At 38.0% G+C, this 18,785-nt stretch overlaps 1 protein-coding gene across 1 annotated transcript in view; it reads right to left on the bottom strand.

Moving 5' to 3' along the window:
- Positions 1-7,800: 7,800 nt before the first annotated feature.
- The window catches only part of LOC126259895 (alpha-L-fucosidase-like), a 138,555-nt gene continuing 127,570 nt past the window's right edge, over positions 7,801-18,785 (bottom strand). The window contains exon 9 of the mRNA XM_049956974.1: positions 7,801-8,093. Coding sequence (XP_049812931.1) covers positions 7,959-8,093 — 135 coding nt within the window. The 3' untranslated portion in view covers positions 7,801-7,958. The remainder of the gene's footprint in view (positions 8,094-18,785) is intronic.

Below are 18,785 nucleotides of genomic sequence, written 5' to 3'. Positions count from 1 at the left end.
AGACGCATGCATAACATGGGAATGGAGCTCTTGAGTACATACAGGCACTCAATATTGCCTCTTAAAGAGTGACTACATACCGCTAGGCCACAACGCCATTCAAGACATGTAGTGTGCCTTTGAATGTAGACAGCAGTCAAATATTTTAACTCTGTGTTGCAGGCATTAAAGCAACATGTCATACATTACCAACATCTCTATCTAGGTATTCCCTACCTCATTTATTAATGTGAATGAACAATTATTTGACTTCCTACAAAATACTCTATTTAAATTTACACTCGAGGCCATTTTTATAACAGCTGTTGCAAAAAAACAACGATCACTCCAAAAATAATGGACACTACAATAGATACAGAAATCATAATATTGCATTTTTATAGAGCAAGATTTTAGCTTTTCACTTTGCCATTTTTAGGGTTCTATATCTTGGTGGGTTCTGTACCTCAGTTAGTAAAAATGGAACCCTTATAGGATCACTTTGTTGTATGTCCATCCGTCAGCCTGTGGAGACCTCTTTTTATCAGGAATGGGTAGACATATCAAGTTGAAATTTATATCACATACTAAAGTCTAGAGGTGGTGTAAAAAATTTAAGCTTCTAAACCATCACAATCAAAAGATATGGCCATTTATGTCATGTATTTTGTAAGTCTCAAACTCACGCATCAAAACCTATAGGGTACTTCCTGTTGACCTAGAATTATTAAATTTGGCAAGAAGTGAGGTTTCACAATACAAGTAAAGAAGAAAACAAAAAAATTGTAATTATATCACAAAATTTTTTTTGTCATTATAAACTTACGTTGCATATGCAGACTGTCAAAAATCTCTCCCTGGAACTATTTTACGGATTTTGATATGCTTTTCAACAATAGGAGAGTGAAGGTTTCTATATATAATTTACAAACATTTTGTGCTAACTGGATGAGCTATGATGAAATGAAGCCCCTGCCACTATGAAAACCATGCCTTTGCTATCTAGCAGTGATACAGTCGTGATCGTGTTTTTAGATTTGTTAATTTGTTTGCAACCAGTTTTGGCCCTTTCCTCAAGCCATCGTCAGGCTTTTGACCACCACTGTGGCTCCTAGTGGCGGCAGATGGAACGAGATTCTTAGAAATAAGCAGTGACAACCTAACTTTTAAGGATTTCACTCCAACTACCGCCACCAGCAGCCACAATGGCAGTCAAAAGCCTGAAGATAAGCCTGAGGAAAGGGGCAGAACTGGTTGCAAACAAATTAAAAAATCCGGAAGTGCAACTGAGACTGTTTTTATCTGATTTTTAGCATTTATACCGATCGCTGTGTTCCAGAATTATTTCTAAAATTTTAAATTACTACACTGATTATTTATGCCTACCACATGTACAGCATCTGTAATGTTTCAAAGCAAACTAACACTGGTAAGTGATGCAAGATTGCACTTCCATAAAATATATAAAAATTGAAATGTTACACATTTGTGTGACAACAATAGCCAGTAGCCCTATGACGAGCTGCAACATTTTTCTTATTTGGTGACTTCCATCAAATCTTACCAGTAATGCCAACAGTGATGAGAGCAGATGAAGTTAACAGATCTACAATTGCCAGTTAGCACAGCATGTTTATATAACTTTGAAATTAATAAAATAAATGAAAAATTGTACCTGCAAATATGAAATCGCACAAAAAATTTAAACTTAAAATTAACAATATTATGAAAAGGAAAGTTGCTACTCACCATAGAGCGGAGATTCTCAGTTGCAGATAGGCACAACAAAAAGACTGTCACGAATAAGCTTTCAGCCAACAAGGCCTTTGTCAAAAGTCAAAAATAGACCCCACACACACACACACACACATACACACACACACACACGACTGATGTTTCTGGCAGCTGAAGCCATACTGACAAAGCATTTACATGATGCTTTGACAAAGGCCTTGTTATCCGAAAGCTTATTTGTGACAGTCTCTTAGTTGTGTCTACCTGCGACTCGGCATCTCCGCTATATGGTGAGTAGCAACTTTCCTTTTCATAAAATTGTCACATTCCATCCTGCATTTTCCATATTTTGAAACTTAAAATTAAAACATTCTTGAAAGTTTTGGAGCTCCCAGGACTGATATCACACCACTATCGACATTGATAACTCTCAAAAATCGTCCAGGTTCTTGATTCACAGGATGAATGAATAGACATAACCAGCTGTACACGGCCACACTTTGCTGTGCCTCAGTCAGCTTAAATAGAAAAGAAAGAAAAGAGAAAGCATACATTTCTAATATATATGGGAATTGCATATACATCATCTCCTTATATGGAACCCAGTGGCATAGCGTGGTTGTAAAGGTTGGGGAGACTCTACAGTTATTATAGCGGTGTGTGTGTGTGTGTGTGTGTGTGTGTGTGGTCTTCAGTCCTGAGACTGGTTTGATGCAGCTCTCCATGCTACTCTATCCTGTGCATGCTTCTTCATCTCCCAGTACCTACTGCAACCTACATCCTTCTGAATCTGTCTATTGTATTCGTCTCTTGGTCTCCCTTTATGATTTTTACCCTCCACGCTGCCCTCCAATACTAAATTGGTGATCCCTTGATGCCTTATAAAATCAAATAATTTGAAAATTGTACGTAATGAGATGAATAAATCACATATGCCCTACCAAACAATCCCTTCTTCTAGTTAAGTTGTGCCACAAATTTCTCTTCTCTCCAATTCTATTCAATACCTCCTCATTAGTCATGATCTACCCGTTCCTGATCTTCGGCATTCTTCTGTAGCACCACATTTCAAAAGCTTCTATTCTCTTCTTGTCCAAACTATTTATTGTCCATGTTTCACTTCCATACATGGCTACACTCCATACAAATACTTTCAGAAACGCCTTCCTGACACTTAAATCTATACTCAATGTTAACAAATTTCTCTTCTTCAGAAACACTTTCCTTGCCATTGCTAGTCTACATTTTATATCCTCTCTACTTCGACCATCATCAGTTATTTTGCTCCCCAAATAGCAAAACTCATTTACTACTTTAAGCATCTCATTTCCTAATCTAATTCCCGCAGCATCACCCGATTTAATTCGACTACATTCCATTATCCTCATTTTGCTTTTGTTGATGTTCATCTTATATCCTCCTTTCAAGACACTGTCTATTCCATTCAGCTGCTCTTCCAGGTCGTTTGCTGTCTCTGACAGAATTACAATGTCATTGGCGAACCTCAAAGTTTTTATTTCTTCTCCACGGATTTTAATTCCTACCCCAAATTTTTCTTTTGTTTCCTTTACTGCTTGCTCAATATACAGATTGAATAGCATCGGGGAGAGGCTACAACCCTGTCTCACTCCCTTACCAACCACTGCTTCCCTTTCATGTCCCTCGACTCTCATAACTGCCATCTGATTTCTGTACAAATTGTAAATAGCCTTTCGCTCCCTGTATTTTACCCCTGCCACCTTCAGAATTTGAAAGAGAGTATTCCAGTCAACATTGTCAAAAGCTTTCTCTAAGTCTACAAATGCTAGAAACGTAGGTTTGCCTTTCCTTAATCTATTTTTTAAGATAAGTCATAGGGGCAATATTGCCTCATGTGTTCCAACATTTCTAAGAAACAATAATTTAAACAAATGAAACAAAATGCTTCCAATAAAACACAACTACTACTACTACTACCGCTACCACTTCCACCACCACAAACAACAATAATAATAATAATAATAATAATAATAATAATATCTAACTTGTTCAAGAAATGATGACAAATTTGTAGAATCCCAGCAGCAAGAGAAGAAGCACTTATATTATCTTGTACACAAGTGCAATGCGCCTGTCATTTCTCTCCACAAATAAGTCTGTAACTCGGTCTACAAAGATCTGATCACTGGATAGCTCTCCAAGTAGTGTCTTTTCTATTGGTAATGTGCTCAACCACGACAGCTGGGTGTTGGTCACTGAATTCCTTAAATAATTCTTCACTTGTTTAAGAGTACTCAAGCTTCGTTCACTGTTTGCTGTAGTTGCGGGTAGGGTCAGAACCAAATGCAGGAACTTCTTTGTTTCTTCATAAACAGAGTCTGAATCATTGTTGACAACGTACTTTAAGAGGATTCTTGGAGATAGGTGTTTTTTCTCTTCAGCGTACATGTTACACAGTTCATTTTCAAGTTGTTCTTGTTTGAAAAAAGGATAATGTTCTAATAACTGAAGCAGTTTCAACTTTGGGATTCTTTTTGATAGTTCAGGAAACACTTTTTGTTCAAAGGTTCAACAAACTGAATTTGGGGAAAGTCTTGAAATCATCTTTCCATATGAACCGTTTGCAAATCCAGTATCTCGGAAGTTAGTGCCCTGAGAGATGTCTTTTGACTGTCACAGAATGATAAATTGTCATTCAAACACAAGCTGCATTTAATGCATTCATCAACGAATGTTTCTGTTCTTAATTGTCGTAATTTTCTCAAAACAGTTGTTATTTCATCGTGGCAAGCAGTTATACTGACAGATTTTGACTGAAAAACGTTAAAGAGACGATCAACATAAACAAAGCACCCTCAATACAAGCAAAACAAGTAGACAAACGTAGGATCATCCATCCATCGTTTCATTCCCACAGCACAACTCAAAGATTTTGGGTCCCACTGAGAGTCTGAATCATCAATTATATAACTAAAAACGCTGTATAGCTCTGAGAAATGACTAGATATTGTTGAAACTGCCCTGGAACAAAAGTTCCAGTGAGTGTTGCTTACATGTGGCAGTTTAAATTCTTTCTCAGTTAGCAGTACAGTTTGTTTTGATTTGCTGAAAAACGAATGGATTGCAGTAAGATCACTTCAAACATGCGTACTTGTCGTATGATTTTGGAGGCATGTAACAGCACCAAATTCAGTTGGTGTGCATAACAATGAATAAACAGCGCTTAGGGACAGACTTCACCATTGCTGTAGTCCTCACTGAAGCGCCATCATGTGTTTGACTGACCACTTTTCCTTCCACATTCCATTCTTTCAATACTGCACGAATAGTGTTTGACAAACCTTCAGCAGTTTTATCTCCAGAAACATCGTAAAATCTAACGAACCTTTCCTCAATTTTGTCTGCAATACAATACCTGAATATTATACTCATTTGACTCTTGCATGACACGTCTAATGTTTCATCAGCCTGAATCGAAATGAAATTGCAGTTCTGAATTTCAGATTTTATTTTCTCATTTCTGTCAGAGTTATCATTTCTATTACATCATTCTGTATATCTGGAGAAGTTCCTTTAAAGGTTGAATATGATGACAGATGCTCTTCTTGAGCTAGTAAATCCAACAGTTCCATATAGTTACCTTTGTTGCTGGAGGATTCGTCTTCTCGATGGCCGCGAAAGGCTAGTTCTTGTTTACAAAGAAATACAATTGCCTGAATAAGACAAGCGAATACTCTCCTGTTGGATGAAACTTGTTCATTGTATTTTATTGCTTTCAGACGAGTGCCTTCAGAAAGGGCGTGCTCAATTCTACTTTTGCCCAATAACTGAAATGATTCTTTGTTCTGGAGGTGACGTTTTGATATCTGATGCTTTTGTGCTTTCCTGTCAAAGTTCTTTATTGTACAAATGCCATCATTGCACCATTCCTTTTCACCACCAAACACAAGACATGTATAACAATATAATCTGTTATTAACTGCACCAGATTGTCTGAAAAGTGCGCTTTTGTTTGCCTTCACTTTAAACTACACTGAGTATAGGAGTAGGTCATTTATCCTTCAATTCACAGTTTTTTCGTACATTAATGTAGAAAAAGGTGTTTTTAATAAAAATTCTATAAGGTGTTCAGTTGCTGGCTCACTCATGTTGGCGACACAATGAAAATATGCACTAAAATCACACAAGAACGACTATGAAAACAAACCGCGCGACTGTTCACTTCTGTGTTAAAAGCCAGCATAGAAGCAGCAGAGACTAGTCTCGATACCTGCTAGCAAATGCAGCGCACGAGCCTTCATGGAAGAGGGGAAGTGGAGGGGAGTTGAGAATGCCACTACAACACAGGCGCACACAGCCAGCTAAGGGAAGGGAGTCAGAGACTGAGAGCAGTCGAGTCTCAAGCAGGCAAATACACCAATACTCAGGGTGCGACGCAGGCTACAAAACTGATGTTTTTGCACATTTAGAACTCTTAGTAGAAAGTTGTTTATATTTTTGTTATGAATTACTATTGCATCTTTTCTAAGCACGAATACAGGGGAGACTAAGTCTCAAAGTCTCCCCTCACGCTACGCCAATAATGGAACCTATGTTGTATGAGTCCTATTCACAGCTATCTGGATTTTCCTTACAGTCACCCTCATTCATTATGCATTTTAGCCAATGATGAACAAGAGCCTGCACGTGGGGATTGTAAAAACCTGATCCAGATGTGGCTTATAGCTTTGAAGACAGGATCTGAATCTAGAAAATGTTAGCCATCTAGTCCCTCTTTTATTCGCCCAAAGGGATGGAAGTCTGAAGGTGCTAAATCGAGATTGTACAGTGGAGGTGGCAACACTGTCCACACAAATTTGCAGTGAATTCTGTGGTAACAAGACTGTGGTAGGGCATTTTGTTATTGTGATGCGAGTGAAAGTCTAACCTGATTGGAAAATTTGGGCTTTCAGCCTAGTCATTGTCATCTTGTAGCGTTCTGAATTGACAGTTGCTTTAGGCTCCAAGACAACTCAAATTACACACTCTGCCTATCCCAGAAGACTGTCCAAATCACTTTGTCTGTAGATGTCTGTATTTTGAACTACTTCTTTGTTAGCAAATTCCCATATTTTTATCCCACGGACTGTCTTTTGAATTTCAGCTCATTGTCATGACACAATGTTTCATCTCTGGCAGTGATGGCATTCAGTAGAGTTTCACTATCAGCTGTGTATTTACCCAGTTGGTACTTACAAATTTCCATTTGATGGTTTTTTTCAGTCTCATGTACACTTCCATGGAATCGATCTCACACACACTTTGCAGTAACTAAGGTTGCATAGTACCTTATGTAATGCTTTACAGCTAATTTACAGCTGTGCACACAATTCATTCATCATCTGCCAATCATTGAGGATAAATTGATCGAGATACTGTTCATTGTGAGGCATGGCTGGAAAGCAGAGTTCACCAGGAAAAGGGGGGGAGGAGGGGATGGGGGGGGGGGAATGGCAGCTTGTCACACTCATTCTTTCCACCAATATTGAAACACCAGTACCTCTTTACACTGCTCAAGTCTACTGTAGCATCTCCAAACACCTTTAGCACGTATCAATGGATTTGACTTGACATAATTTGTTCAGCAGTGAGGAAATCAATGACACACCTCTGCTTTATATGAACCTCAGTGTTTGGCTATATTGTGCAATGCCCCTCTGCTGATGTAATATGTCACAAGACAGTAGAGGGAAGATTCAAAAATTAGTACTACACTTACATAACCTGACTCAGCCACTCTGTCAAAACAAATGAAGTTAGGGGCCTTAGTTTTGGAATGGCCCTTGTGCCCTAACTATAAACCTGTTTCAAACCGAATTTGTACACACAATGAATAACAAATGAGATAACTAATATTGTTTTTGGAGTATACAATAGCTATAGTTGAAGTTTCACTTCACTTTACAGTAATCTAATCTTTCACTTGACAAATGATAAAAAAATTATTATTGCACTTAATTAGTTGCTGTTATTATCTTTATATGCAGGAATATTATTGTGCTGTAACATCAACATTTTCTTCGGATAAAAGGGGTGTAGGTAGCAGGAAAAAATTTTATTGATACACAATTTGTGTATGAAACAGTATTCTAAAATTTATTTGTATGGTTCATTGCAATGAGATTCACATATAATCAGTTCTTAGTCAAATATACATTCACATAATTTCCTATACTTTATCTGAATCACCATATATATACACTGTGCTATCTAGCCATCAGAAATCTTCACTCTGGTATTGTAGCATCCCATGAACTCACTGAGTCTGCAAGATCTGAAAACTTCAGTACCCATGCCCAGTTCGTTGGAACTTGTGATTTATTTGGTAAAGTAATAACCACCTTCTTTCCTGAGGCATTCCACTAAAAATAAAAATATGTAAGTAAAAAAAGGTTATAATAATACTTACAGAAATAGTGATATTGACATTACACAGAATATGAAACCTAGAAAGTAAGTTAATATAAAAATGTAAAAATCTGAGCTTTGAAAATGTACATGGACTCCTTTTTTTATGAATTTTTATGATCAGTAAACACTGCAAATATTATGTGCAGTTGGTATAATGAGGTTGCAAAAAGGTGACAGTACTAAGAACTGAGGGACGAGGATTAAGGGACTCAACTGGGGTAGATCGCAAATCCATTTTCAGTGTTTCCAACACCCAAGCAGTTGCTAGTACTCATAAAGTGACCATCTTATAGGGAACAAATATGAAAGGGCTGCTCCAGTCTGCATTGCAGACAACTTGGCGAGTCAATGTCTGCGACCCCCCAGACTATATCTTAACACCAATGGACTTCTCGTCAACAACATTAACTGGAGACTTTATGGCACTTATGGTACAAACCACCATCCAAACTGGTTGTGTTCATACTCGACTCTGAGATTCAGATCTGAAAATACTGTTAGTTCTGCTGAGGTTTATCAATTCCACATGCTGTATTAAACCCTTCATATCCTTGTAGGCTGGTACACTATGGGCAGGACTGGTGGAGGCCCCACTGCTGTGTACAAATTCTACAAATTCCTGGGGTACCTTTTTTCTTGATGTAACAAGATAAAGTTATCATTAACCCAAAGGCTTGTTTGAGCCATATAGGACATTAGTAGGGATGGTCATATCGGAAGTGGTATGTCCTTGTCTTCTTGCTACCTTTGGGCTGACATCGAGTCAGTTATACGGGGATCTATAGTTTAACACTGACTCTGAACTATGTCACAATTTAACAGTTCACTCTTATAGTAATCACCTCAAGCGGCGCAATAAGCAACAAGTGATGATTCAACCCTGGACCTCCAGATTTGTTGTTTGACATGTACACACCAAGCCACACACTATTATTTAAGAAAAATAATGTACATAACTCTAGGATCATATGATAGGTTATGGGAATAGGAGGAGAAATAACATCAAATGGTATATGGCAGGCTTATCAGGAGTGTGGCAAAAAATAAGATCAAATAGAATTAAAATCAGGACATGTATTTTATTATGGAGGAACAGAAGAGGGAGGAAACTGAGATGTAGGCAATATTATATAAAAGAACATTTAAGGCAATACATCAGCCAACATCCAAGGTATCTTGAACACAACAGCAAGATTAGTTTTAAAAATAAACAATAACTATTCCATCATAATGTCTCAAATCTATGGGCCAAAGAGCTCACATTCTGATGAGTGCATACCTCCAAAAAGAGTTACAGAAATTTATAAATGACACCAAATCCAACTACAAGATAGTAGTCGATACAGAAACTAAAGAATGATTCTTCAGTAGAAAACTGTGTGTGTGATACTAGAAATGATAAAGGTCTTACATTAGGCATTACTAGCATTTGCCAAGAAATACAGAAGGGATATTCATCCTTTACATGACTATTACATATCCGGAATGAAAATAGGAACATTGGCAGGGCTGTAGCAAGGCCATGGTGAGCTAAGCCGCCAGCCAAGGGTGCAGGCACATAGGGGGTGTGAAAACTGATCACTTAAAACAGTGAGACCACACAGAATGTTATAGTGCAATTGGCTGGCAGCTAACCACTATGACTCGACTCATTGAAATGCCAATAACAGAGTTATTTTTACTAAAGTGTAAATTAATGTGTAACATTATACTGGAAGGAAAACAATACTTTTTTTTAGCATTGAAGTCACAGGATAATTTTTTTAAAGGCAACTGAAGATAAATACTGGAGGGTTACTAAAGCAAATAAACAGAGTAGAAATGGCCTCAAGTGCTACTGGTTAATTAAATGGAATTCCCATCACAAACCTTCTCATGTGCCTCAAAAGGGAGATTTACAATCAGTGTATGGTACTAGTTTTGACTTACTGCAGTGAGACAAGAACTTTAAATGCTAAACCATTCAGGAATTTATGATTACTCAGTGAGCATTGGGGAGATGCACAAAATGAATTTAAACAAACAAAAAATAATTGGAACAAACTGATGTGTAAGATGTAACTATGACTATAATAAAAATAACGTGGAGATGAACATTGTATGTAACCAGGCAAATAGACAATCCACTGAACATAGAAGCACACTGCAGGATTCTAAGATATAAAAAGAGCAAACAGACAACCTAAAGGAAGCTGGGTAAATAACATCCAAAAACATACAAGAGCAACATGAATTTGTATAGCTAAAGACCATAATGTATAGAGAAGCCTAGAGGAGTCCTTTTGGCAGCAGTGAATGACAAATGGATGGTGGCGGTGGTGAAGTTGAAGATGATGAATGAATTAGTATACATCTGTGATCCTATCATGTCACAGACATGTATTTTAACTATCAAAAAATTCTGAATTACTTTATAAAGTGATAGAATATAGTAACTGTCATGGAACTTCACACTGAAGTGTGATGTGTTTAGTTCTATTCAATGAGGCAGTTAAGAAATACACTCAAGTGTGCAAATAAATTCATTTTCAATATTTATTTATTCTTTTAAACATAAACTACTTGGCTTTAAATCATTATTTTATTCTTAAAGTAAGTAAGTCTCTGACTATTGATGGGTTGGTTTGAACACCACCGTCCCTTACAAGGCTTAGCCTATTGGAGGTAATATGCAAAAGCTTTTCTCTAGCCATTTATACAAAAACAAACAATATTCATATTAATTTTGGTACAGGACATGTTTTGGTACTTTTTAAATTTTTTCATATTTTGTTATTTATCTTATATATTTGTATAACTTTTATTTAAATGGAAATCAACTGTAGTATGTGTCACCTATATAATCCATATGTACAGATAGCGAGAGGGTTTTTGTAGCATGGAGGAGAGGGGGTGCTGCTTATGTGCAGAGACAGAAAGAGGTGAAACCAGTTCCGCATTGCCAACTGAGTAAATGGAACTGTATCACCACTGAAAAGCCTTCATTGGTTGGTGGAAGCTGAAGGAACATTTCAAGACTGACTAGGTGACTGCGCTTACCTGTCAACACCAATTTCATCCATATTTATAGCGTATGCATGGTGTATTAAAGTGGCAGAAGTGGGAGGTCCAGATCATCAAGCATGTAGAAAAAATAGCATTTTTGGAGCAGGTTGGGCAAGGCATGAGCCTTTTATGCTAACATGGCTTTCAGGCAGTGCTTGGTGCAGCAGAAAGAGTACGGAACGGTCGTCTGAGGGTCATGGGGTTGAGTCCCTCTGTAGAATGCACTTCTATTTTCAGTTTTTACATTACTTACAGTGCAAATGAACCAAAGTAATTCTCAGTACATTGTATTTATTAATATTTTCATAAAATGCATGAAAAGGAAAGGTAAAAGAAAATATGATTGATGAGTACATGGCAAAACATAAGAATAATGTCAGTACTTCATCAAAATCTAGCTAACTCACAGCCTTATACAAAACATTTTTGACTTATGTGATGGAGCCTTTCTTACATGCAGGACAACAAATTTCTTTTGTTAACTGATTCATGGGGCAGAAAAACAAATCCACAATCGTATGATGTGATTTTTCAAGAAAAAAGGATTGCAATCATGCAGTATTAAAGTGATTCTCTCACAAATTCATTCATTAGTGCAACCCTGCAAATATCTATTTTAATCATGAGGTGACAATCTTGATGAAAAGCTTCAAAACTGCTTTTATTGCACTGAGAGAGAAAAAGAAGTCATATCTTGAGAAGACTGCATCAAAATACATCCCACTGCCAATATTTTGTGAAATGTCGCATCAAATAAGATTTGCTGGCACAGTGTGCAATGAAAGAGAACCTTTTATGAATGTAAACCAAGTTTGTTTTACAACAAAAACTTGAAAACCATGTTATAATTATAAAAATGCGACATTTATGACGTGCAAGAAGCCAAGAAAATTAACTATGAATATCACCTCAGGTTGTTGGAATCATCAGCAGTAAAATAATAAAAGTACCTAATTTTGTATATGAAGTTTTCATATATGGCTCATTTCCTGAAAATTTATTAACAATACCAAATTTTTGTTGACCTTTCCCATTCATGCCCCTTACAAAAATATTAATCAGTACAATATATTGAGCATTGTTGTGGTTAATATGCAGTGTAAGTAATGTAAAAAATTGAAAATAAAAGAAATGTTTTCACAAAGGGACCTGACCCCATGACCTTTGGATTATCATTCTACACTCCTTGCACTGCAACAATCACTGCCTGTAATGTAAGTCAACATACATGACTCATGCCTCACCTGACCACACCAAAGACGCTAGTTTTTCTGAATTCTTGGTTATCTGGAACTCTCACTTCTGTCCGAACTCTCACTTCTGTCACTTTCATTTCTGGCGATGCCCTACATATACCATGAATACGGACTGAGTGTGGCTCCAGTTGCCAGAGACTGTAGTCGTGTGAGTCTCGCGCGTGCGCGTCTGTCTGTGTCTGTGTCTGTGTGTGTGTGTGTGTGTGTGTGTGTGTGTGTGTGTGTGTGTGTGATGAAGGCCTTGCTGGTCATAAGCTTATTTGTGACAGGCTTTTTGTTGTGCCAGTCTGCAAATGAGCATCTCTGCAATATGGTGAGTAGCAGCTTTCCTTTCCCTAATACTGTTACACTCCATTCTGAATTTTCCATTGTCTGCTGAAACAATTAACCACATCCTGAGATGTTGCAAAAATATTGCTTAGAATGATTACAGGCTGAGACACAATAATGTGGCATGAATGATCCAGCAGAACTTCTGCCAAAAATTACCTCTACCACTTGAATGAAATGGTGGGACCAGACACCAGAAAAAGCTGATGAAAATTAACACACTAACTTCTGACTTCAGGCAAGTTGAATGCTGAAATGCAATACAGCAAACATCACAAAGAAGAAAAAGAACATGTTGATCATCGACATTGCCATTCCCGGTGATAGCAAAATCAGTGAGAAACATATTGAAAAACTTTTCAGACATGAATGCTTCAAAACTGAACTACAGCAACTCTGGTATAAACCATCAAAAGTGATCCCAGTGAGTCTCAGAACATTAGGAAGAGTGCCAAAAGACCTTATTGAGCACCTGAAAATCATTTGCATTGATAAATAAATATGCATTTTCCAACTACAAAGGGCCACTTTACTGCAATCTGCACTAATACATCATCCAGTCCTAGACACATGGGAAGTGTCCAACAAGTGATAACATACAAGATGCAGCACAGTGAAAGCATTTGCCATGTTTACTGCTCTAATACTGTAATAATAATAACAGTAATTTAATAACACACACACACACACACACACACACACACACACACACACACACACACACACACACAGAGAGAGAGAGAGAGAGAGAGAGAGAGAGAGAGAAAACTATGATACGGCAAGACAGGTTTACAAGTGATTTGTTTATTAGCTTAAGAGGCTTGTTTTAGGGCAGCAAACATTTTACAACAACAACTAAGACTTATTTTACATTATATATTTAAGAATAAAACAAAAACTGAATGTTTATATTATACATGCATGAAGCCTATACACAATTTTGATTATTCTGTGCAAAGCATAGATAATCATCTAGTGAGCAGTGTGTGTTGGCAGTCAATGTTCTTTTTAGACTGGTTTTAAACTTTACAGTGGTGAGAGATGTGACTGCATTCAGGACGCACTTGCAAGCCTAGCCCTGCATAAGGTGTTACCTTCATACAGTGCAATTCTATGGCTTATAAGATGAAACTGATCCTTGTGTCTAGTGTTGTTTTTGTGTAAGTCAGAGTTTCCATTTTGCATTTTGTTTAAGTATTTGGGCCAGTACAAGTGATTTCAAAATATACATATTTGTAATGGTTAATAACCCAGCCATTATAAATATGTATATTTTTAAATCACTTAATATCCCAGCCTCCCCCCCCCCCCCCCCCCACAAACCATGGACCTTGCCGTTGGTGGGGAGGCTTGCGTGCCTCAACGATACAGATAGCCGTACCGTAGGTGCAACCACAATGGAGGGGTATCTGTTGAGAGGCCAGACAAACGTGTGGTTCCTGAAGAGGGGCAACAGCCTTTTCAGTAGTTGCAGGGGCAACAGTCTGGATAATTGACTGATCTGGCCTTGTAACGCTAACCAAAACGGCCTTGCTGTTATGGTACTGTGATCGGCTGAAAGCAAGGGGAAACTACACCCGTAATTTTTACTGAGGGCATGCAGCTTTACTGTATGATTAAATGATGATGGCATCCTCTTGGGTCAAATATTCTGGAGGTAAAATAGTCCCCCGGATCTCTGGGCGGGGACTACTCAAGAGGACGTCGTTATCAAGAGAAAGAAAACTGGCGTTCTATGGATCGGAGCGTGGAATGTCAGATCCCTTAATCGGGCAGGTAAGTTAGAAAATTTACAAAGGGACATGGTTAGGTTAAAGTTAGATATAGCGGGAATTAGTGAAGTTCGGTGGCAGGGGGAACAAAACTTTTGGTCAGGTGAATACAGGGTTATAAATACAAAATCAAATAGGGGTAATGCAGGAGTAGGTTTAATAATGAATAAAAAAATAAGAGTTCGGGTAAGCTACTACAAACAGCATAGTGAACGCATTATTGTGGCCAAGATAGACATGAAGCCCACACCTACTACAGTAGTACAAGTTTATATGCCAACTAGCTCTGCAGATGATGAAGAAATTGATGAAATATGTGATGAGATAAAAGAAATTATTCAGGTAGTGAAGGGAGACGAAAGTTTAATATTCATGGGTGATTGGAATTCGATAGTAGGAAAAGGAAGAGAAGGAACGTAGTAGGTGAATATGGATTAGGGCTAAGAAATGAAAGAGGAAGCCGCCTGGTAGAATTTTGCACAGAGCAAAACTTAATCATAGCTAACACTTGGTTCAAGAATCATGAAAGAAGGTTGTATACATGGAAGAACCCTGGAGATACTAGAAGGTTTCACATAGATTATGTAATGGTAAAACAGAGATTTAGGAACTAGGTTTTAAATTGTAAGACATTTACCGGGGCAGATGTGGACTCTGACCACAATCTATTGGTTATGAACTGTAGATTAAAACTGAAGAAACTGCAAAAAGGTGGGAATTTAAGGAGATGGGACTTGGATAAACTGACTAAACCAGAGGTTGTACAGAGTTTCAGGAAGAGCATAAGGGAACAATTGACAGGAATGGGGGAAAGAAATGCAGTAGAAGAAGAATGGGTAGCTTTGAGGGATGAAATAGTGAAAGCAGCAGAGGATCAAGTAGGTAAAAAGACGAGGGCTAGTAGAAATCCTTGAGTAACAGAAGAGATACTGAATTTAATTAATGAAAGGAGAAAATACAAAAATGCAGTAAATGAAGCAGGCAAAAAGGAATACAAACGTCTCAAAAATGAGATCGACAGGATGTGCAATGGCTAAGCAGGGATGGTTAGAGGACAAATGTAAAGATGTAGAGGCTTATCTCACGAGGGGTAAGATAAATACTGCCTACAGGAAAATTAAACAGACCTTTAGAGAAAAGAGAACCACTTGCATGAATATCAAGAGCTCAGATGGAAACCCAGTTCTAAGAAGGGAAAGCAGAAAGGTGGAAGGAGTATATAGAGGGTCTATACAGGGGCGATGTTATTGAGAACAATATTATGGAAATGGAAGAGGATGTAGATGAAGAGGAAATGGGAGGTATGATACTGCGTGAAGAGTTTGACAGAGCTCTGAGAGACCTAAGTCGAAACAATGCCCCAGGAGTAGACAACAATCCATTAGACCTACTGACAGCCTTGGGAGAGCCAGTCCTGACAAAACTCTACCATCTGGTGAGCAAGATGTATGAGACAAACGAAATTCCCTCAGACTTCAAGAAGAATATAATAATTCCAATCCCAAAGAAAGCAGGTGTTGACAGATGTGAAAATTACCGAACTATCAGTTTAATAAGTCACAGCTGCAGAATACTAATGCGAAATCTTTACAGACAAATGGAAAAACTGGTAGAAGCCGACCTCGGGGAAGATCAGTTTGGATTCCGTAGAAATATGGGAACACGTGAGACAATACTGACCCTACGAATTATCTTAAAAAATAGATTAAGGAAAGACAAACCTATGTTTCTAGCATTTGTAGAATTAGAGAAAGCTTTTGTCAATGTTGACTGGAATACTACCTTTCAAATTCTAAAGGTGGCAGGGGTAAAATACAGGGAGTGAAAGGCTATTTACAATTTTTATGGAAACCAGATGGCAGTTACAAGAGTCAAGGGGCATGAAAGGGAAGCAGTGGTTAGGAAGGGAGCGAGACAGGGTTGTAGCCTATACCTGATGTTATTAAATCTGTATATTGAGCAAGCAGTAAAGGAAACAAAATAAAAATTTGGACTAGGTATTAAAACCCATGGAGAAGAAATAAAAACTTTGAGGTTCACTGATGACATTGTAATTCTGTCAGAGACAGCAAAGGAACTGGAAGAGCAGCTGAACGAAATGGGCAGTGTCTTGAAAGGAGGATATAAGATGAACATCAACAAAAGCAAAAAGAGGATAATGGAATGTAGTCGAATTAAGTCGGGTGATGCTGCGGGAATTAGATTAGGAAATGAGACACTTAAAGTAGTAAAGGAGTTTTGCTATTTGGGGAGCAAAATAACTGATGATGGTCGAAGTAGAGAGGATATAAAATGTACCGTATTTACTCAAATTTAAGCCGCACTTTTTTCCAGTTTTTGTAATCCAAAAAACCGCCTGCGGCTTAGAATCGAGTGCAAAGCAAGTGGAAGTTGTGAAAAATGTTGGTAGGTGCCGCCACAATGAACTGCCGTCGAATATATGTAGCGCTACACAGGCATTGTTTGTAGGCACAAAGATAAATACTGGCGCCAAAACCTATGCGTCAGTAAATAAATTAAAAAAAAAGGTGGAAGACGAGCTTTTTTTCTCCGCCCCGAGTTTCGACCACTGCATTTTCATACATTATCCAACGAAGTAAATACAAACTCCGTATTGTTCATCTTCGAATGTAGCAGAATTTCAATGTACTACGAAAATCCGACTGGCAAGACTGTTTGGGATGTTTGTCAATATGGCCAACTCTACGTTCTGAAATTTTTCCTACCTGTGACAAGAGATGGTTGCTAATAGGAACTTGTATGAATTGTGAATCACATGCAGTATTCTCTTCACCATAAGAATAATACGAATATAAACATTCTGCCATGTTTTCTTTCATGTTTGCTGCTATCTCATTTAAATCCTGCCTGCCTAATAAACTACGAAACTAGAGTGAGACAACAGCAAACGCAGAATAATATACGTATCGTGTCATGTTTATATTCGTATTAAGTGATACAGTCAGAAGTGAAGCACGGCAGCTGACTAGATTTTCAAATCTAAGATGACTCTAATTTCTGTGCAGAATTTGATATACTAAAGAATCGGCCGCAAAGATTTTCAAACGGAGAAAAACTTTCGCCTAACTCTCGTTCATAACATGTTCTATCATACGCAGTCTATTATTTGAATCTTGTTGATCATTATCAAAGAAAGCAGCAGTGTAAGTAACAACAAATAGTAGTCTCTTGCCATTGTTTCGCTAATGAGACGATTCCTCTCTCTTTTTTTTTTTTAGTGTTAGCGGCAGTAGCGCGCACAAAAGCAAGCCATCCCGCGAGCGGCGACAGACCGTAAACACGCACTATCAGAATGCGACAAACAATGCATGACACAGTACAGTAATGCATTTTCAGCTTAGAATGGCGTACACACCTATAACAAAGAATACGGCACTTATCACATCGAAGCAAAATAAGCAATAGATTCAAACCAGACGAAGCACGTGAAAAAGGAAGGGTACCCGTATAAATATGGACGGAGCGCCTGACGCATAGCAATGGCTACCTGGTAAAGCTTAACTGCTAAGCTTACGACTCGAACCAAACTACTACAGCTGTATCGTCATTCATTCAACCTAAATTGTGTCTCATATTACAATGGACCAACTTTGATTCGATTTGGAGGTGCGGCCTAAAACTTTTCTCTCCCCTTGAATTTCGAGTCTCAAATTTAAGGTGTGGCCTAAAACTTTTCCCTCCCCTTGAATTTCGAGTCTCAAATTTAAGGTGCGGCTTAGATTAGGGAATTTTTTTTTCCTTTATTTCGAGTCTCATTTTTCAGGTGCGGCTTAGATTCGAGTGCGGCTTAGATTCGAGTAAATACGGTAGACTGGCAATGGCAAGGAAAGTGTTTCTGAGGAAGAGAAATTTGTTAACATCGAGTATTGATTTAAGTAACAAGAAGTCGTTTCTGAAAGTATTTGTATGGAGTGTAGCCATGTATGGAAATGAAACATGGATGATAAATAATTTAGACAAGAAGAGAATAGAAGCTTTCGAAATGTGGTGCTACAGAAGAATGCTGAAGATTAGATGGGTAGATCACATAACTAATGAGGAGGTATTGAATAGAATTGGGGAGAAGAGGAGCTTGTGGCACAACTTGACTAGAAGATGGGATCGGTTGGTGGGGCATGTTCTGAGGCATCAAGGGATCACCAATTTAGTACTGGAGGGCAGTGTGGAGGGTAAAAATCGTGAGGGAGACCAAGAGATGAATACACTAAGCAGATTCAGA

Source organism: Schistocerca nitens, chromosome 5, assembly GCF_023898315.1.
Source record: "Schistocerca nitens isolate TAMUIC-IGC-003100 chromosome 5, iqSchNite1.1, whole genome shotgun sequence".
NCBI lineage: Eukaryota > Metazoa > Arthropoda > Insecta > Orthoptera > Acrididae > Schistocerca > Schistocerca nitens.
The sequence above is the reverse complement of the archived record's forward strand: the minus strand, read 5'-3'. Positions and strand labels throughout refer to the sequence as shown.